Source organism: Carya illinoinensis, chromosome 9 (assembly GCF_018687715.1).
Source record: "Carya illinoinensis cultivar Pawnee chromosome 9, C.illinoinensisPawnee_v1, whole genome shotgun sequence".
NCBI classification, from domain to species: Eukaryota; Viridiplantae; Streptophyta; class Magnoliopsida; order Fagales; family Juglandaceae; genus Carya; species Carya illinoinensis.
Genome location: NC_056760.1, coordinates 43,542,968 through 43,564,958, shown reverse-complemented (window position 1 = coordinate 43,564,958; position 21,991 = coordinate 43,542,968). Strand labels below are relative to the sequence as shown.

Sequence of the window (21,991 nt, the reverse complement as noted above, 5' to 3'; positions counted from 1 at the left end):
AAGTTTGAAAAAGTTATAATGATTAGATAATTAAATTGAAGATTTGAAATTAAAAAATATTTTTATTTGATTGATATTTAGAAAAGAGATGAGATGAGTTTTTAAATGAGGCTTTGATCATTTGGAAGACAAATCTTAGTATGTCATTTATCCTCTACATGGACAAGTATATATAAATTTACTCTTGTGGGTAGTCTCATTATTTTTGCATGGGTAGAATATGGTAGACTTAATGTGGGATATGCTTATTCTTATTGTTAATGTTGTGTTTTGTACGCCATTTGACTGAATCGTTTAGCCGAACCAGGTCTTCACTTGAGCCGAATCTTAAGGCAAGAAAGGGGTGGCCTTGCAGTGGCTTGGGGAACCTTTGATGCCAAAGTTAGTATAGAGATCAAAATACTTTAAAGAATAAGACAACAATAGAATCTAATTCACAACAAACTTGGGTTCAACATCCCTTTTCTCGTAGTTCTGGACGACTTTTATAATTGATCTTTTAGGTTAGGTGGGTTATGCCCTGTGTCCTGGGGTAGAGGGATGCCTCCCCTCGGAGTCTTCACCGTCATGTTGCATTTAATGCGGCGTAGTTTTTTTGGTGTCAGTCATTTAATATGGCGTGGTTCTCTGACAGAGTTGCCTAGTGCCGTCTCTTCCTCTTTTTCCCGATCATGGTTTTCCGCGTCCTTCTGCAACGTCACATCTCAATGTTGATAATTACCTTTGACTTGCACGGATTTGGAGCCTGCCCAACTCGCATGGGTCTGGAACCTGCTCCAGGTTACCAGAGGGAGCCTTTCTAGGCTCGGATCGACGTTTCCACAGTTCATGGAACCTTACAAAGTAATAGGTCCAGGACAATATTATAGACTATGAGCTCTGATGAAAATACCCCATAACACTTATTATGTGAATAATTGTGATGCATAATTAATACAGAGCAATGCTACATACAGTCGTGGAATTGCAAACGCCGCGCAATCGTTTTGAAAAAGAGTAGGGTCCACGATTAAAAAGTTAGTTTTTTTTTTTCATGTGGGTCTTATATTAATTTATTTTTTTCAAAGCGACTGCACGTCGCTTGCACAACTACAATTGCAAATATCATTTCTCTTAATTGTAATGGGGGAAACTATTGGCATTGATATGGTGGCGGGCAGAATTGCGATCACAGGCTAGAACATGTATTGGAGATTCCAAAATTCTTCGCGAGAGGTCCGCGCAAAAGATTTGAACTATTGACAAAGGTATTTTTGTTCAATCTGAGTTGCCCACCATTATATGAAGTCGCTATTCAACTCACGTTATATAATCTCTTTCTGGCGATCTTGCTTTCATTATAACAAAATAATAATAATAATAATAATAATACCATTGAAGTTTGTGTTAAAACTGTCCCTTTGTGATTTTATAAAGGCTTCTTAATTTACTTCTTAAGTTTACAAAACTTATTAATTAGATCCTTTCTGTCTGTATTCCGATCAAATAAACTAATCCCCCAATGCAAAATTTACGCAGGGTAATAAATAAACCGGATCAACCCACACAAACTTAACAAAATAATTATATAAACCGAAAATAACGAAAAATGTTAATATTGTCAGTGCTAAATGAACATATATAAGATTATTTGAAACAATCTTGGTAACTTCGATGAGTTTCGATTCTATCCGTGAAAAAATATATATATTTAAAAATTGGATAACACTATAATTGATCTCGCTCTTTTATTTTGTAAGAGAAATTTTATTTGTAATCTTAAGTGGAGACTACGTGTGCAGTCTTATTGATGAATGATAATAATAATAAAAAATATCATTTAAAAAAGAGTATGAAATATAAGTAGTCCCCATTTAAGGACTTTATGTAAACTAACTCGTATAATAAGGCAAATTAGTGGATGATACTAAGGGTCCATTTGGATGTAAAGAGTATCTTAGATGATGTGAGTTTATCTGTAAATAATAGTGAGTTAAGATATTTGAGTGGATTTTGTGAGTTCTATTGAAATGTGTTAGGATGTATGAAATAGGTTAAAAAAATAGTGAATTCAATCAATAATTAATTTGTTATCGTAGTGATGGAATAATTATTTTATTCATATGTTTTACGAATAAAAATCGTTTCAATAAACAGTATTGAGTTAAGACGAAAAAAATAAAGTTATTTTAAATGAAATAAATTGTATATTTGAATAGAAGCTATATTAAGTAATTTGAGATAGTCTTACAATTCAAGCGTAGTCTAAATGTGCGCCAAATTCTATTTTTATTTTGAGTTGTCTTAAATACATTATAAATTCTAAACTTTGGGCATATCTAAGTGAAAGTTTAGAAATTTTATGAAACAACGATTTCATAAAAAAAAAAAAAAAAAAAAAAAAGAAAAAAAAAGAGATAAAAGTGAAAAGAATAAAAAAAAAAAAAAAAAAAAAAAAAAAAAAAAAAAAAAAAAACGCTGTGCCGTGTCAAATGTGATGATGTGTACACAAGGCCACCCATCATAATGGGTCCACCTATTTCAATTGCCAATCCTTTTGTCTCTGTTAACGCGTGTACTTCTTGACAGCATACTTTCTCAATTATTGCCCACTAAACGACTTTAAAATGTAAATAATTTAAAATTCTTATAAAGTCAGTGACTTCAACATATATAAAAACTTTCTAATATTAATATCCATTGTTATATATATATATATATATATATATATGTTTTGGACCAATGATGGCTTTTCATATGCGAGTGCGATCGTTGAAATTAAATTAATTAGGGCCAGGCGTCACGTATTGTGAGAAAGGATAAGAATAAAATAAGTGGTGGGACTCTTTCCAAAAGCTTTGTGCATTTTTTGTCGAGTAATTAAAAGTTAGACTAATTCATAAAAATAAAAAACTTAAAGTTAAGACTTTTAAGATTCCTATATATAATAGTTTATCTGAAATATTTTGACGAGAAATAAATATATTATATATATATATATATATGTTATAAATCATCTTGAATTGTATGATTACATTTAATTAGTCGTCAAATACATAGTGCTAGTCGTCAAAAGCATAGTGAGCTAGCTATCAAATGTATAGTCCTAATCGTCAAAAGCATAGTCTCTTTTGTAACCCTATATATATGGGTATATTGATGTTATATGAGATATAGATCAATAAGAAAATCTCCTCTCCCGTTCTCTCTCAATCTCTTAAAACTCTCTCTTTTCATTCAGTTCATAACACGTTATCAGCACGAGCTTTAACTACTAGCACGCTGGCTGCCATTCCGTCTTCTTCAGAAATCAGATACCCACCATCGACGACATCCAGCGCGCCTCCTCCCAGAAAGAACTCACGTCCAGACAACTGGTTGACCTTTAACTCAACCAGATCGAAGTTAATCTAGACGTGCGGGATCTAGCTGACGAGGCCTCGGGAAGCTCCGGAAGAAATCTGCTTTCTCCTTCCAATCTGGATCTGGCAAGGAATCCAATGGAGGAAGTGTGAGGTTATTTAGAAATGGCTCCACGAGGGTCTCAGCTTGTCGCTCGAAGACGACTGAATTTCCTGAAGGCCTTGAAGAAGGACCCGTTTTCCGACGGCTCCGGCGCCCTCTCCTTCAAGCTTGATTCCGGGACCTCCTCCGTCGACGCCCATGATTCCAAAATCTCTTACGGGCTCAATCTCTGCCAAAATCCGATTCTAACGATGACGAAAAAGATCGTTCAAGGTCTGATCTTGTTCCGGTTGAAAACATGAAGACCGACTCCAGGAGGTTCTTATCTAGAATCCTCCACTCCTGCATGATCTTCTTGTGCGTCTTACTGTTATCATCAACGAAGATCGGTCGTCTCGTGAAGTCCGATAAGATCAAGTCCCTTGAGCAAAATTAAAAAAAAAAAAAAAAAAAAAAAAACTTGATCTCTAAATTTGGAAAACTCTTGTACGTGACTTTCATCCAAAGTTCCAACTTCGAAACGATCGGCGGAGACGACTCTGAATTGGTGGATCTGAGCGGTAAGGTCCACCAGCTTCCGTGTACCATCAAGTACAACGGACCTTGCTCTGTTTCTGACTTTTTCAAGCCCAGATCCGCTGGGATTGAGGTTGAAGGCTTGAACGTGGAGGAAACTTATTTCAGAGGGAGGAAGTTGCAGGGAACAACGATTCCATTTTCAACAGGGTATTGCGAGGGAGTAACAAAGCTTTCCAGTCAATTGAAACGGAACGAGAACTGCTACTTCCAGATTTTAATATCATTTTGATTGGAATATATATTTATATATATATCTAGCTCCGTTTTTGCTGTAGAACTATTTCAAATTCCTTCAGAACTTGCGTTGAAGGAGAAAAAGTAGAACGATGGAAACCTCAAAAGACCCAGAGGCCCCTATCTTTCTCAATCACGGTTCTCGAGAAACACGAGGAAAGAGGATGAGCTGTTCCTTATGAGCTATCAGTTCGGTCCGATATGCTTGGGCCATTTCCTACAAGGCGCATATCTCCAGGGGCGCTAGGATTCTACTGCTACCTCTTGGTGATCTTCATTTGTGTAAGGAATTGCGATTCTATAAAATCTGACATGAGACCCACGCGCTAACCAAGTGGGAGCTTGAGAATGCCCGCACAGTCAAAAAACATGTCGCAAATGTTGATTTTTGTGATTCTATGGCAGAAAAGGAACTTGGCATAAAAGTCAAAAATGGGTTGCTGGAAGAAGCCGCTCGTTATGACTTCTCTTCTCTTATATTATTATATTTTTCTATCTTATATTTTTATATTTTGAAAAAGTGCAGGTATAAAAGAAAAGATGCGTTGAAGGCCTATTGAAATAGTACATATTTCTCACGCTCAAACAACACCACCTAAAGAACTGTGAAAGGTAGGTGGGTGGGCTGCAAGTGGGGCCCTCAAGGTGCACTAGTCAATGGTTGGTGGGTGTTTATGGATGATAAATATGAATAATCAGGTTTTGGATTTAAGAAGTGATTACGACTATTATTGTAATAATAGTTGACTGATCTCTTCTTTATAAGAGATAGAGGTAAAATTTTTTTTAATGATTAGTTTGACATGTTTGACTAATAATTTTAGTTTTTCAGACAGAAGTTATGTACTGTGATCTTTTTCAATCTTACTAATTTTTACAGTGCACGAAAGTTCAGATGATACTGAAGATAGTAATCTTCTATTTCAAGTAAGTTTTTTTAATATATCATTTGAAATCTTTAAAGTAAGTATTGGTGAATGAAAATTTCCATAATTTACATATCAATTATATCTGTGATTAATTTTATTCACATAGTTCAGATACAAGTTTTATTTATTCTTTTTATATTTGTTATGAATTATTGATATGATTTATCTGAGCATGAAAATGAAGTATCCCTGAAGGATCGCCCTAAATCATTATGATTTATGCACCTGAAGTTGCATAATTGAAATTGTGGAAAGAATATATATTTGAATGAACGTCTCGAATATGCTCATGAAGTAGCAATGTCGAGTATGTTCCTGAAGTAGCAATACGAAATGCAAATGTTCACAATATATTCTAAATTTATATCTGATCTTTTAGTGACTAAGTAAAATAATGAGCTTTTGATAAGAATCATTAGTCACGTCTTACTGGATCTACATCATTCCCTGAAGTGAATGATAATGAATTTATATCATTCTATTCCCTGAAGTGAAAAGAATGATGCGTTTTATTCAAAGAAACTAAGAGATTGGACGTGATAATGAATATCTTTTCGGGCCAGAAGCTCGTATTGGAAAAGCTGTAAGCTTTCTCTTTGAGATGATATTATACAATTATTGAATCAAATATTATGATACATCAAAAGGTGATATGATTCAAAATATTTGTATCTTTTCATGGTTATCTTGATCATCCAAAATCAATTACGATAAGTCGAATGATTTTCATATGGATGTCCATAAAACAACCAGGAGATTCTTTTATTATAAAGTCTTACCACCAGAAGTGGAAAGAAAAATTTGTCAGAAGCAAATAAGATGAAATAATTCGACGTTATCTTGATGTGAACCAGAAGTTCAGATGATAATTAAATTTTGGATGCAATAAGATAAAAATGTCTCATATTCTAGCTGCTAAAATCCCAGCGAGGATTGAAGTTCCTGTAGGACAATTAAGAAATTCAGCAGTCTAAAGACATGTCAAAAAGCATGTGAGACTTATTGATACAAAAGATAGAGCATCTCAAAAGAGAAAGGCACAAATAATTTGGTGCTCCTGAAAAGGCCATACCCACAAAACAAGTAAAAAAGTCCATCCAAATTCTCTGTATAAAATTCTCCTATATAAACTCTTGAAGAGTGCCTCCTAAAGATGTTTTTCATGAAAATGTCTTCCCTTGAAGAGAGACAGGTACCTGAAAATAACGAGATCTCGTTACATTTCATGAATATTGGAGAAATTATGGATAGAAATAAAATCGTTGTCGACAACGTATTTCCATATGAGATGGCAATTGACATTACCAGAAGTAATGATGAAAGTGAATCAAGAATTGTCGAAGAATACGACGTAAAATATTGGCCAAATTTGAAAGAAACAATTCCTGTAGAATTGATTCACTAGTAAAATATGATGCATCGGGACTTATAGTCCAAACACCTAAAGAGGTGATGCTTGTTGAATATCAGTAGGTATTTATGGAAAGGAAATAAAAATGTGATATATAAATCATGAGTCAGTTTCTCAATTCCTGCAGAATTGATATCACAAAATAAAATGTGATAAATATAGACTTGAAGTCCAAACACCTAAAGAGGTATTTTTGTTAAATATCAGTGGATATTTATATACATGATATAAAAAGTCTGAAACTTTTAATATGAAAATGTGATATAGAAATCACAAGTTAGTTTCTCAAATAAACAATATTGATATGATTTTAAAGTGGTTGAAATCATATTGAGATTTTTATTAGTTTGAAAGTTACCGAGAGTTTGGATATGCATAATTAACTGCATATTTATATGGATCATTGGATTATGATATATATATGAAAATCCCTGAAAGATAGAAAATGTCTGAAGCTTCTAATATGAATACATCTGGAAATATGTATTCTATCAAGTTTCAAATATCTTTATATGATCTAAAACAATCCAAACGCAAATGGAAACAAGCTATTATTGCAATGATTTAAATGTCATTGAGACTGCAGAAGAGCTCATAAAAACTGTACATATTTGAAATATAAATCTGAAACCCTTGCGGCTTCAAGGGGAAGATGGATGATATTATTAAATATCATCTCTTAAATACAATTAGTATTCAGATTCATATTATGGGTTTGATAAGAAGTGTGCATTATTAAAGAAGAAATAAAAGGGAGCACACAGAATATCTACCAGATGATAGATACACAAATATGCATATTTGTGAAATAATTATTTTATTATCTTGAAGCAAAAATTACAGAAATTTAAGGCACTTTGCCTCATTCTTCAAACGCTCTTGTTCTTCAAGAATTTGCATGGCATCCCTATCTAAAGGGGTGGGCAATCGAAAAGAAGATTTAAGCAAGGATTTTAAATTCTTATTCTCTTGCTTTATTGCTCTTATCTTCATGTTGGATTCCAGAAGAAGTTGCTGAAGTATATCAATATTCTCGTGGAGATTGTCAACTCCACAAGTTCTGGATTATAGTCGCTGAGAAAATGCGACAATGGATGATGAGTATTGGGTACCGAGACTCACAAGCTCATAGATAGCTTCATTATCTGACTTATTAGTCAGATCATTACTATATTGCATGATAGCACCTGTGGTAGAAGCAGGAACATCTGATGAACGAGGTGCAGAATACCTCATATATTGACCCTGAGAAGATTACTGAACCATTGTAGAGAGAGATTGCAGGATAAAAATGTAGAAAGAGATTGCAGAGTAAAAATGCAGTATAATTACAGAAAAGTGAAGAAGATGAGATGCGAATAAAGATGAGCTGAATATCTCTTTTATAGAGAAAATTATGATACAGCATCTCTCGTGAAGCAAGAGAAAAGAGATGGAATATAGCTTCATAGCTCTACAGCGTCTGACAACACGTCTGACAGCTGTGGTACCTGACAGCATGCCTGACACCTACAGAAGAGTTGAAAATCCGCGGTGCTTGTCTGATCTTAAAAGGCTGGCCACCGTTTTTTTTTTATTGAAAAATGAGGTTAGCGGTTTAATCTTGATGAATTCTCTACTAACTGTTTTATTTATAAGAACTCCAGAAGAGTACAACTACAGAAGAGTAGTGATGAGCAGAAAGATCCAGTTGTGATTATTTTATCAACATGGATCAAGTCCACAGTTAGTTGGAAGTACAGATGCAAGTTATCTTTCAGATACACACAAGAAGATCATTGCAATTCATGAGAAGAAAGTTGAAATTGATATCGAGAATGTACGGTCAAGTAAAAATCTGGCAGATTTATTCACTAAAGTATTACCAATTGCAACATTTAAGAAGATTATGCAGAACATTGGAATGCGGAGGTTTGAAGGCATGTTATCATGCACTTTTCAGGGGAAGTAATGTCTTGAAGACTTGTGCTGATTGTACTCTTTTTCCTTCGTTAAGGTTTTATCCCACTGGATTTTCCTTTGCAAGGTTTTAATGAGGCAATCCTAAAGCACTCGACGATACACATGAATACTGTACTCTTTTTCCTTCGCCATTGGTTTTTTCCCATAGGATTTTTCCTTGGCAAGGTTTTAACGAGGCATATTCTTTAAATATGGTCATCCAAAAGGGAAGTGTTATAAACCATCTTGAATTGTATGACCACATTTAACTAGCCGTCAAACGCATAGTGCTAGTCGTCAAAAGCATAGTGAGCTAGCCGTCAAATGTATAGTGCTAGTCGTCTAAAGCATAGTCTCTTTTGTAACCCTATATATATGGGTATATTGATGTTATATGAGATACAGATCAATAAGAGAATCTCATCTCCCGTTCTCTCTCAATCTCTTGAAACTCTCTCTTTTCATTCAGTTCATAACAATATATAGATTATGAGACACATATTAATATATCTATGTGTAAATCTATTTATTAATATAGATATTAGAATGGATATTTGTACACTCTAGTAATCAAGCCAACAGTCTATAATTTAGCTAAGAGATAAAATTAAAAAGAGATAAAATAAGTTGTCTTATATTCCTAAGAGGAAAGAGACTCAGATTCCTAATAAGAGCAAGACTCAGACTCCTAAAAGGTAAATGCTACACAAGACTGATTGAATTTGTATCACTCAAAGGAAATAACATCTATAAATAGCCTACAGGAGCTACAAATTCAGAATTTGATTTACTTCATCTTCTACATACACTTACCCTCATATTATTATTCTGACTTTGGCATCAGAGTGTCCTCAGGGCAACCAATACTACCCCTTTGTTTGTTGTAGGTCATCCGTATGATTGGTGGTGTGAAACACATCCTTAACAGTGGTGCCGTTTGTGGGATCTCTATAGACTTCAATGTGATTTTCACATGCCAACCATTATGCGATCACACACAAACCATGATCCAGAAGCAAGCATGGAGAATGTAGAGACGAGGTTGGTAGAAGCTGAAGAAAATTGAAGCAGGAGACGACAGTTGTTGAGCAATTGCAAAAAGAGAACGAAAAGTTGAAACGGCAAAAAGACAGCCCCCGTCCTATCCAAAACAGGCAGGTTGAAAGAGATGTGCATATTGCAGAAGGTGTAAACAACAAAGAGATAGAGAAGAAAATGATGCACGATGAACTAGGCAGTCTGATTGACAAGTGTGAGGAGATGGCAAATAGGATAGGTGGTTCCTCTCTAATGGAGTAGTTGCTCACTCGTACAAATCTTCCTCATAGCGAGGAAGTCATGGCGGTACTCCTACTGTCCAAATTCAAAGTGTCGCAGATCGACTTGTATGACAGATCCATGGATCCCATTGATCACCTTGAAAATTTCTAGACACATATGACACTTTATTGTTTTCTCGGTAAAGTTGCTTGTCGTGCTTTTCCATTGAGGTTGAAAGGAATAGCGCGAGGCTGGTTTGGGACTTTACGTCCTGGATCCATTAGAAGTTTTGAGGAGTTGGCAAAATAGTTCCTTACACAGTTTATGATAAGTAGAAGGCACCGTAGACCAGCCACCTATCTGCTAACCATAAAACAAAAAGAGAGAGAAAGCTTGAAAGTCTATATGATGCGCTTCAACAAAGAAAGACTCACTATGGATGACCACGATGAGAATATCACATTGGCTACTCTACTGGGGGCATTTGGCCCTGAAACTCGTTCATGGCGGAGTTAGCCAGGAGAGCTCCATCCACCTTAAGAGAGTTTATGGATTGAGCAGAGGATTTTATGAATGCTAAAGACACGTTATAGGCTCTCTTGGGGCAGAGGAGATAGGAAGCGAAGTTGGATAGCACCAAGATTTACTAGAAGAGATCAAGAAAGAGGCAAATCCAGAAGAGCGAGCATGGTAAGAGAGAGAGAGAGAGAGAGAGAGAGAGAGAGAGAGAGAGAGAGAGAGAGAACTATACTGCATGTACATGCCCCTCGGCGGGCAACAAGACATGCGCGCCCCTCAACGGGCGACAAGACCAGTGCCCCTTGGTAGGTGACAAGACTTGCGCTCCTCAACAGACAACTAGAACATAGCACCTCCAATGGGCAACAAACAGGCAGTTTCATGGAGAATGTTTCACACAACGGCGACCAAAGTTTCACACTACAAAGCTCCTGGTTGCCTCATGGCAACTAAGTTGTGACAACCGACATACAACACCTCACCACTCTCATGGGAAGCAGTAATAAGCCTCACTCGGTACAACATCTCGCCGCCCCATGGCGACCTAGGTTTCACGTATCAGAAGCTCCTTGCCAGGCCCACCTATGCTCCACGTTGTGGAAGTTCCTCGCCACGCTCACAAACCTTGTACTTGCTAGATATTTCCTCGCTCATGGAGACAATCTCAAGCAACCCACAATGGCAGTCAACAGAAAGGAAATGTCGAGTTGCTCACATGGTAGGCAACAATTCACCAGCACCTCGCCGCCCCCCATGTGCTCACCCACGATCTCGCCATCCTTATGGCAAACAACAAGCACACAACACCTCCAATGTGCAACGACCAACGTGCAGCAACTAGCCTCAACTGTAGTGCATCTCGCCACCCCTATGGTGGGCAACACCACGCCAGATTTCCACAAGTGTAGAGATAACTCTTGGTCGTTAGCTGCGTACATTACCAACAGCACCTTTTGGCAGGCAATGAAAGCAGTTTCATTATTTCCAAATTAGACCAACTCCTCTAGGCGAGCAACAAGACCAACACCTCTAAGCGAGCAACTAGACCAACTCTTATAAGCGAGTAACAAGACCAATGTCTCACAGCGAGTAAAAGTTTAGTAGTCTCAACCATGCAAGATTATTGCTAAAGCACTAAAGGATGGAAAATTTGTCCATGCAAAAATCATTCAACAGCGAATAATCCCAATCGAGAAAAATGGAAAGTAGCAATCAAATTGCTCTAGAATATACTTTGCTTGAAATCACCCGCATGACCGGAATTCTGCTTACTAAACCCCTCATAGGTATCTTAATTTGTCTTCATCAGAATAGACCGTTTGGTATCGCGGGCATCCAAAGCTTTCATTAATGCCAAAGCATGGCTGCTCATGAGCATCGCCTATGCGTCACTAGCCTTCACCACACTCTAGCAAAATGGTTCAAGTTTACAAATCTCAAACTTGTAATTTATATTACACTAACCTATGTGGTTTTTTGTGAAAACTTCATAGGGCAATCACTCAGCTTCCCGCTACAATAATGCAGTCAAGTATCCCCTTAAGCACCAAAGATGAGTCAAGGACTTGCGGTGCAACCAAATGGGCATGTAGGTCAAGAGACCTCACGACCCCTACATCTAACCACCAAAGACGAGTCAATAGCTCGCGGTACAGCTAAATGGGCATGGAGGTCAAGAGACCCCACAACTTCCATACTTAGCCACTGAAGATGAGTCAAGGACTTGTAGTATAGCTAAATGGGTGTGGAAGTCAAGAGACCCTATGACCCCCATACTTAGCCAGCAAAAACAAGTCAAGAACTGGTGTAGCCAAATGGACGTGGAGGTCAAGAGACTCCACGACCCCCCTACTTAGCCACCAAAGACGAGTCAAGAACTCGCGGTGCAACAAAAAAGGGCATGGAGGTCAAGCATCCCCACGACCCCCCAACAATTAGCCAACAGTGTCAAGTTTAAAACTCGCGGTGCCCACAAAAAAGGGAAAGGTCAGTGATCACTAGACCCCACTCACACCTCGCTGAAAGCTAACAAGCGAGAAAAGTTATCAAACTGCCCAACCTCCCTCCCTCGTGACGGGCTAACAGGCAGGAAAGGTCAAGCCCCTATCTCACCTGGACAGTAATACAAGCACATCTTCTTCTCCAGCAAACGTCGAGTGCTTATGCTTGCGCCACAACCGTCGCCAACGGGAACAAGCCACTGAGCTCCACAACCGCATCACGTAGGTTTCCTTTGGGAATGAGTCAACAGGCTCGGCAATTGCCTAATGTGGACCCAGGAGTCAATGAGATTCTTGACCACTTAAGTGCGGTTTACAACCACAAAAACCAATAACAAAACAAGAACACCAACAACAATTTACACCAATGGGCAGAAAATCCACTACCACCAACAAGAATAAAGAATAAAAACGATCACAAAAACACACACAAGAAACCAATCATAGAAATATGCACTTTTTGACGACAATAAACAATCTTACAATCAAACATCAGCACAAATAAACAAACTCAAAACCAAGCTCCACGTTCACACCTAATATGGTCGAGTACATCTCTAGCCTATCTCTCCAAGCTGAGCTCTTCATCGCTTAGCACAAAACGGATAGAAAACCAAGAATCACACAGGAAACTAGAGACCAATTTTCAAAATTTGTTTTGCAGATTATTGACTTAAAGATTCTCAAGGTCTTCTAAGGCTTTCCAAGAGCATGGAGACACCCATACACTAACTAGTATGGATCTTCAGCACGGTAGGGGAAAGCAAAAGCAAGCAGGCACCCACGAGCCAACGAAGTAAAAGGCAGGTGCAGGGAATGCAAAATATTTAATTTTTTATGTGGCAGTATAAATAAAATTAGCAGGGTAACTGGAAGGGATATTTGTACCCTCTAGTAATTAAACCCACAGCCTATAATTTAGTTAAGAGATAAAGTCAACAAAAGATAAGACATGTTGCCTTAGACTTTTAAGAGGAGAGAGACTCAAATTCCTAATAGGAGAGAGGCTCAGACTCCTAAAAAAGAAAATGCTACACAAAACTAATTGAACTTCTATCACTCCAAGAAAATAACCTCTATAAATAGTCTATATGAGATAAGAAATTCGGAATTTGATTTACTTCATATTCTACATATATTTACTCTAATATTATTATTCTAATTTTGACATCGGAGTGTCTCTAGGGTAACCGGTGTCATCCCTTTGTTAGTTGTAGGTCATCCGTACGATTAGTGGTGTAAAACACATCCTTAACACGTATATAACACAATTAACGTAAATAATGTCTTCCACATCAACTCGTTTAACAACTTATAAACTTTGTATAATTATAATTATGATGTTCATAGCAAGAGGCTTGTATATATACACACAAAGATTTTTTTTAAAAAAGGGAACGGTACGTATCTGTTTTATTACTAATTATAAAAATTATTCAGACCAAATTATAATTATGGTACTATCGCTGGAAGAAAGACTTTGGATGTTATATATTAAAAATGAGAATCCAAGAAAATGAACAAGTGGTGGTTGGTCAACAGCTTATTACCATGTACATGTGATCTGTACAATATATATATATATATATATATATATATATATATATATATATTTATATTTATCTATATCAATGAATCCACAAAACGTAGCCAAAAATTGAAATAAAATAAAATAAAAAGACTCACTATAAGAAAAACAGGCAATTGCAATCAATTTATAGCAACGAAAAGATTATTAAAGACTATTAACAATCAAAATTGGTTGTTAATAGTCTTTTCGTTACTATAAATTGATCGCAATTGTCTATTTTTCTTGTAGTGACTCCACAATGCTTGACGGCTCCAACTCGCTAGAAATGTGCGTGGATAATTAGCTGAGAATCCATGATTAAATATCGAGCTTTCGATCCGGCCCCTTAATATTATTGTGCCTAAAACTATCCATAATATTCATGCTTCTATAAATTTAGGCAATTAAAGCATAAAAACTTGTAGTTTATGGTGAATTAATATATAATAAACATATATAAGTGTACGTACGTACGTGATTGATCATATCTAATGTCATAATTTAGAAAACAAGTGTAAGGAATTTTTCTTAATTACCGCAAAAGAGACAAGAACAAAAGATAATTAAACATCATAAGTCAAATTAAATTGCCAAAAGATTGCATCCACATATTCGTTTTTAGGCAAATAGATATTTTTTGAGCTGTTCAATGGAAACTTAGTTTGGTAAAAATAAAAATAAAAAATAAAAAAAATAAAGGAGAAAATTAAGAAATAGAAAGACAAATAAAAAGAAAATGTGAAGGGAGGTATATGTAGTACCCAATTTTAACAGTAACTTCGTTTTTGCTTGGTAATATGACAATCAGTGCTTTAAGTTATATACGTGTAGTACCTGGTTTTTCTCTACAATTAAAAAAAATGAGAGGGAAGATAAAATATAGATTTAGGGTTTTGTCCTCTAGAAAATTTTTAACAACTCTGTAAGTAAATTGCTCTCGATTGTTGAATCATTTGATAACCATTGATCTTTATTTGAAAACGCACACTCAAATGTTAGTATGAAAATAAATGTATGCACACATGACATGCATAACTAATATATAATGACAGTATATCTGGAACAATTCTGCTAGGTACAACCGTTGTGTAACCGATCTTACTATGTTAGCATCTATCAAAAATTAAAAATAAAATAAAAAAAATTTGAGAAGCCGATTGAAACTCGAGAAAAAGATATCTGAGAAGAGGTATTATTAAAGTTTTTCATTATTTCGTTCTTTGAGTAAAACTCGGGAAGAAGCATTTCATTCTTTCCATCTTTCATTTTTCATTTTGTCAACTAAAACTTGGGAAGAAGACGCCAGACTAAAATTTTCGTTCACAAATATTGAAACTCATTTCAACGAAAAGGAAGAAGATAGAAAAATGCCCAAAGAAAGAAAAATTAATTAATCAATTAAATGTAGAGAAATTATGATCAAGGAGACCAAGTCAAACCACTATGGAAGGATGCCAGATATAGTATGTCGAACGAATTTATGGTCAAGGAGACCAAAAATTCAGCCCATAGCTTTAGCGAATTCGTTAAAGCTAATGATGTCGTCGCCATTGGTGTTGAACTCATACACCATTTCGAACAGCTCATACATTAAAGGGTAACTCATTTTGGCCATGGAACAAGTGAGTTCGGCCTCCGTGATGTAGTGGTTACCGTCGTAATCGAAGGACCTAAAAACCTCCAAAAGTTGCTCTTGGTTGATGAGCACCTGCTCGCTCATGTCGGGCAAGATGGCCTGGACATAGACAATGCTTGTAAGTGAGAAGGGGGAAAATGAATGGAAGAAGGATGGAGAAGTGAGAGGTTGAAAAGAATGAGCCAGAGGAGAAGGAGAAGAAAATGCACTTTAATTGTAAACGAAACACATCGTTTTATTTTTCCCACGTGGACAATGGTAGCACGGTGATTCCTCCATAAGGTTGCAAGAAGCTTTTTTCTATCTAGAATCTGCATATATATATATATATATATGTATATATATATATATATATCCAATGAGTGAATAACTCTTTTTCGAATTTAAGACCTGCTTAATTCTGATCATTAGTTGAGCTAGCAGAATTGATCATGGATCAATTTTACCGCAACATCAGTCCGTCTCTCTTCCCCATATATATTTATATATATATATAACTAAATAAGATGATTGACAGACGGCTTTATCTTGTAGAAAAATTTAGTTACAAGTACAACTATGTAATAATATGTGCATCAATTTAATATGATTGGTCAAAAAGTAGATTTTATTGAAAACAATGCTAATTTAAATTTTGAATATGAATGAATCAGTATTGGTACGTAAATTAGTATATGACTTTATTTGTACGTAGTAAAACTCTTATCTTATTTTTATTCCAACCTTTAATTACTGTCATCATTTGTAGTTTGGATTGGGTCAAATTATTTCTCAAACTCGACCTATATAAATATATTAGAGCATCCTCGTTAGTTTGACTAAATTTATATTTAGAATTTAACCAATATCATACTTATTTGCATTTACCCATTTTATTTAAATTCAATCATCACATTGAATTAGTCATTCATTCTTTATATAATAATAAAATATTATTAAATTAATTTTTTTAATTTATAATTCTACAAATTTAATAGTATTAATAATTATTTTATAATTAAATTAATATTAAAAAAATTAGATTTTCAAATGTCATTTAATTCTCAAAATCATATAAAAATCATATTTTATATTATAATTAAATTAATAAATTATATTATAATGATGAGAAAGTAGTATTTTAATCTTTGGTGAATAAATATAGTATTTCATATTTAGCTAATTACTGTAACAAAAATATAAAATATTTTAAATTTATCTAATCTAATATTGGTCTTTTTATACAAATAATTTAAATTTTGACCAACATGCTAATGAGGGTGCTCGTAAACAACGTAAACAATGAGGATGATCACAACTGTCGAATTTGGGTTCCGTTGAATTAATCAACCTTCTGCGATTAAACAATGTATCAAATGTAACAAAAACGCCATTTAATGTTATTAAACACCTAATTATATATGATCATTAATTATAGTTATTGTTTAGGGTTTGGAGGACAACTAGGTACTACTCTGTCAGCTCCGTTATCTGGCCGAGGAGTCGAGAGGACCCCACAACCCCACATACGATATAACCATCCACACCACCCCCTCTTTCTTCTTTAACTCTTCTTTTTGTCTTCAAACCCACATCTATCTATCTATCGATCCAAACTTTTCAGCCTCTATATCTCTCCATCCCCATTTTCTTCCCCCACAGATTTCTGTTTGTGTCTCTCCTTGGAATCTAATTTTCGGATTGCTCCCACATCCACAAATGGGTCTATCAAAGCGTGGCCACAGATTCTTCAAATTTAGACGTCCAGTACTTTCAAGCCCCATACACGATCATGTCAGTTTCTAATTACTTTTACAGATAATTTTCCTCCACAAACATCTTCTCAGTTTGTACTCAATAACACCTTAGTCCACACAAAAAAAAGAGGAGAAAAAGGCTTTTTTTTTTTTTCTTCGTTGTGCTGACAAGAAAACAGTCTTTAACAGTCTCTTCCCTACCACAACCACTCAACTTTCTTAATTTCAGCATAGTTTTGTTCCTGTCTCAAGAAATCTAGGATATATATCTCCCTCACTCTCACTGTCATTCTGTATGAGACAAATGGTTACTAAGGAATACAAGTTCTCACGTGGGGTTGTGGAAATGGCTTGGATTATGCTAAGCGTAGATTACTCGAGACTTTTCTGGTTGTTGTTCGGTGTCTTCTCCTACGAAAACCATGAAGGAAAGCCTCGGATCTAGCATCCATCTCAACTAGCTCGCTCGCTTGCTTTCATCTTTTATTGTCTAACCCTATTACATATATCAGTACTATATATAGTAATAGATCGAGAAAGTATTCTAGGAAAATAGCCATGTACAAGGCACGGACAGGAGGATCGTCATGTGCTGATGGAGCCGTGGAACAGCAGCTTGGATACGTTGAAATTGATCCCTCTGGTCGATATGGACGAGTAAGTACTCTATCATCTATATTATATATAATTCTGGATTTATTTTATGAATTGTATATATATGGAGGCAGATATAATCTATCCTACAATATATATATATATATATATTCACTTTTGAAGAAACATAATATGAGATAACTGGTGCATGAGTGCCTTGTGTAATAGAGAACTATATGGTGGACGTCTGATTAAAAAGAACTGCAAATCATGAGTCTAGTGAGATCAGCACGTACAGGGACTGCAAACTAGAATTTCGATTTCCTTTAGAAACGAGTACTCATGATCGATCGTCGACGTCCCTTCATCTCCAAAAACAAAACTCGAACATGCTTCATATTAGTGTGAATTTACCATGGATATTGGTTTAAGCGTCATAAGATTAATTAAATATATGTATGTGTCGTGTCATATAATATCCACGATTATTTCACTGCTTTTTATATGGTCCATTTGGATGCATATCGACCAGCTTTTTCACGCCTACTCTGTCCTGTTGATTGGGCTAAAAAGTCGACGATCCATATTTATCGCTTGCGACGTCGGCTTCTTTTAAAAAGATTAAAAAAAAAAAAAACTTTTTAAAAATGTTTTTATTCTGTATAAAATTTAAAGTTGAACAAAGCTTTTAGTAATTAAGTATATATTTCTTTTCCATTTTTTTTTTAAGAAAAGGATGATGATAGCTAATTAGATCATGATGTCAACCTTAATATTTTATTTTCAAAAGGAAACTGTTGATTTGTCGATTATTGGTGAACATGATTATACAAATATTTAAGAAAAGTGCTATACTGCTATTTATATTTTTTTAACAGTCATCTTTTTCTTTTTCTTTTTCTTTCTCATCATGTATTAATTAATTTGACATCAAATAATTAGAAATTTATTTATTATTTTTTACTTATTCATGAATTATTTAATGTCATATCAAATGATGCCAAATGACGAAATTAATTACTGGCCGTAAGGTAGAGAATTAGAAAGTCTTACCAGTGTGAACATTTGAGATGCATGCAGTTCAGGGAAATTCTGGGGAAAGGTGCAGTGAAGACGGTGTATAGAGGATTTGACGAAGTACTTGGACTGGAGGTGGCTTGGAACCAAGTCAAGCTAAAGGAAGTCTTTCATTCGCCGGAGGAATTGCAGAGGCTTTACTCAGAGGTTCACCTTCTCAAGAACCTTAATCATGAATCCATCATGCGATTCTACGCTTCTTGGGTTGATATTGCTCGCAGAACTTTCAACTTCATCACCGAGATGTTTACTTCCGGTACCCTCAGAGAGTACGTAATATATTTACGTACACCGCCTATTTCATCTTAACATAATTTATATTGGTAAGGTAAAATATACATAGTTAAATCTATTTACTTTTATTTATTTAAACTTTTGAGACAACGTTTGATTTCACGTTACGCTAGAGTTGCATAACTCATACTTATATATATCTTCATTCAAAGAAAAAAAAAAATACTTATATATACCTTAAATTAGTCATATATACATGATGAAAGACTAGGCAGCATACAATGCACAGTTGACCTGATTTTCTGGATTACCAAAGATGCCCATTAAAATATAATATTCGCAGTTAATATTAATGGTTTAACAATAGACTAATAAAGAATCATTACTTTAACGGGATCTGATGGCAGGTATAGGCAGAAATACCAGAGAGTAGATATTCGAGCTGTTAAAGACTGGGCCCGTCAAATCCTACGGGGTCTTGCTTATTTGCACGGCCACGATCCTCCTGTCATACACAGAGATCTGAAATGCGATAATATCTTCATCAATGGCCATCTTGGACAAGTCAAAATTGGTGATCTGGGTCTTGCAGCTATCCTTCGTGGCTCCCAACATGCCCACAGTGTCATAGGCATGCATGCAATCCCCCTCCCCGGCCTCTCTGTTTACTTGCATTAAATTTACTGCCATCCGGTTCCCATTTGATTTAACAATAGATTTTTGTACTAAAAGCTTAATATTTTAACTCTTTTACTTTTTAAATTCAAGTGTTGCATAATCAATTAATGATTCTAATGAATGAATCAGGGACACCTGAATTTATGGCACCGGAATTGTACGAGGAGGAATACAATGAACTAGTGGATGTATACTCCTTTGGCATGTGTGTGTTAGAGATGCTTACATCCGAGTACCCGTATAGCGAGTGCTCCAACCCTGCCCAAATCTACAAGAAAGTTACTTCGGTAAGTAGCTTTCTTGGAATTTCAGCACCATACCTCTATAATTTCCCCTGTACATGTTTGATGTGTTCAGTAGATTTTTTTTCTTGAAAATGATAATCTCAAAATCCAGGTAGATCTTCCCCATGTTATTATTGTATAGGCTTGGTTCAGTACTTATGGGCATACTGATTGACTAATTACTAGGGGAAGCTGCCCAATGCATTCTACCGAATTCATGACATGGAAGCTCAAAGATTTGTGGGTAAATGCTTGGAGAATGTTTCAAAGAGGATGCCAGCAAGTGAGCTTTTGTTGGACCCATTTCTAGCGTCTGACGAAGGTGGATTGTTGCCCATAATAAGGATTCAAACTCCTAACTCACTTTCCAACACAAAAGTTGTCGATTTGCCTCCAATGTTGGTGTCTCATCCAACAACAAGCACAGACATGACAATCACTGGGACCATGGATGAGGAAGACGACTCAATTTTTCTCAAAGTGCAAATTACGGACAATCACGGTATGTTATGACTACTACAGGTCGGTATATCCTGGTTTTGTTTGTTGCCATTGTCATTGTTCAAACAGGTAAGGAGTTTCTATGCATTGCAGGTCATGCTAGGAACATATATTTTTCCTTCGACATCGTACAGGACACTGCCATTGACGTTGCCATTGAGATGGTCAAGGAATTGGAAATCAGTGACTGGGAACCACTGGAGATAGCCGGAATGATAGAGGAAGAGATATCTTCGTTGGTTCCAACTTGGAAGGATTGGGGCTCATCCCAATACCATAATCAACATAGCTTTAGCTATGAAGAGGAAGATGAAGACGGCATTCACCATCCTTTCTACACATCGTCTTCCTGTTCTTCCACTGCAGCTTGTCTCCCGGCTCTGAGCTCTTCCTACAAAAGCCATAATCGTGGGAACAATGTGGCCACTGACATCGATTGGCGTCAAGGTAAATGCTCATTATCGTTCTTATCGTAGTTTTGTATTAATCTTTGTACATAGCGATTTCAATATTCTTTCAAATATGATAATTTGCGATGCAATGCAGAAGATTTGTTTGCCAATGACGATGCTAGTTCCCAAAGCTCCTTGAACTCCTTCAAGTACTCCAATTTAAGCTACTACTCGAGTAATGAAGTTGATTATGATTCCAGTATTACAAGAGGATGTGAACCCATCTGCAATATTGGAAAGGGTCACATTTGTACAACAAGGTTCAGTCCTGCAGAGAGAAAGAGTGGAAACAATTGCAGACACTATGATGGCTCAAATCTGCCAAGGAAACTTACTAGGATTCGGTCACTAGTGGATGTACGTAGCCAGCTGTTGCATCGGTCTCTGGTGGAGGAGATAAACAAGAGGAGATTGTTAAAGACCGTGGGAGCTGTCGAGAACATTGGGTTTCAGGATCCGGCCATCGAGCTTTAAGGAAAGGTTTCTCTTTAAGTGGTTTTTTTATGAAAGTTCTAGACTCCCATTAAATTTGCAAAATGATGATGATTGCAGCTCTTCTTTTTAATCACAGAATTAATGTTTAATTAAGCAATGATTTTGGGTGTAATAAACTACGAAGTTAAAAAGAGTGATTTTATAATAATCATGGCAGAGATGGGACATGTCTTGGACTCTGAAACATTGTGGCATGAAAATCTATAATGATGTAAAATGCAGATATTCGAATGTTAAGCTATGTAGCAAAGTTTGATATACGAAGCCATCAATTGTAAAGAGCTTCGTCCTTGATAAGAATTAAATTTTATAGCTGGCCTGCATCCTCGTCCTCTTTTATACTAGCTAATATACATCGCTTTCCAATCGATAACATGTTAAATTTGTCAATAAGCGTGCCTATAAATAAATTTCTCT

General features: G+C 35.8%; 1 protein-coding gene across 2 annotated transcripts; it reads left to right on the top strand.

Moving 5' to 3' along the window:
- The first annotated feature begins 17,100 nt into the window (after positions 1 to 17,100).
- Positions 17,101 to 21,853, top strand: LOC122277359 (probable serine/threonine-protein kinase WNK5). 2 transcript variants are annotated; one of them, XM_043087323.1, is made up of 7 exons: positions 17,101 to 17,916; positions 18,934 to 19,199; positions 19,572 to 19,795; positions 19,972 to 20,129; positions 20,313 to 20,628; positions 20,721 to 21,074; positions 21,177 to 21,853. In XM_043087323.1, the coding sequence occupies exons 1-7, from the start codon at positions 17,818 to 17,820 to the stop codon at positions 21,551 to 21,553; spliced, it is 1,794 nt and encodes a 597-aa protein (XP_042943257.1). In that variant the 5' UTR covers positions 17,101 to 17,817; the 3' UTR covers positions 21,554 to 21,853. The 2 variants fall into 2 exon arrangements, with proteins under 2 accessions (XP_042943257.1, XP_042943256.1); XM_043087322.1 differs by having other exon boundaries at positions 17,103 to 17,916; positions 21,174 to 21,853.
- The last annotated feature ends 138 nt before the right edge of the window (positions 21,854 to 21,991 follow it).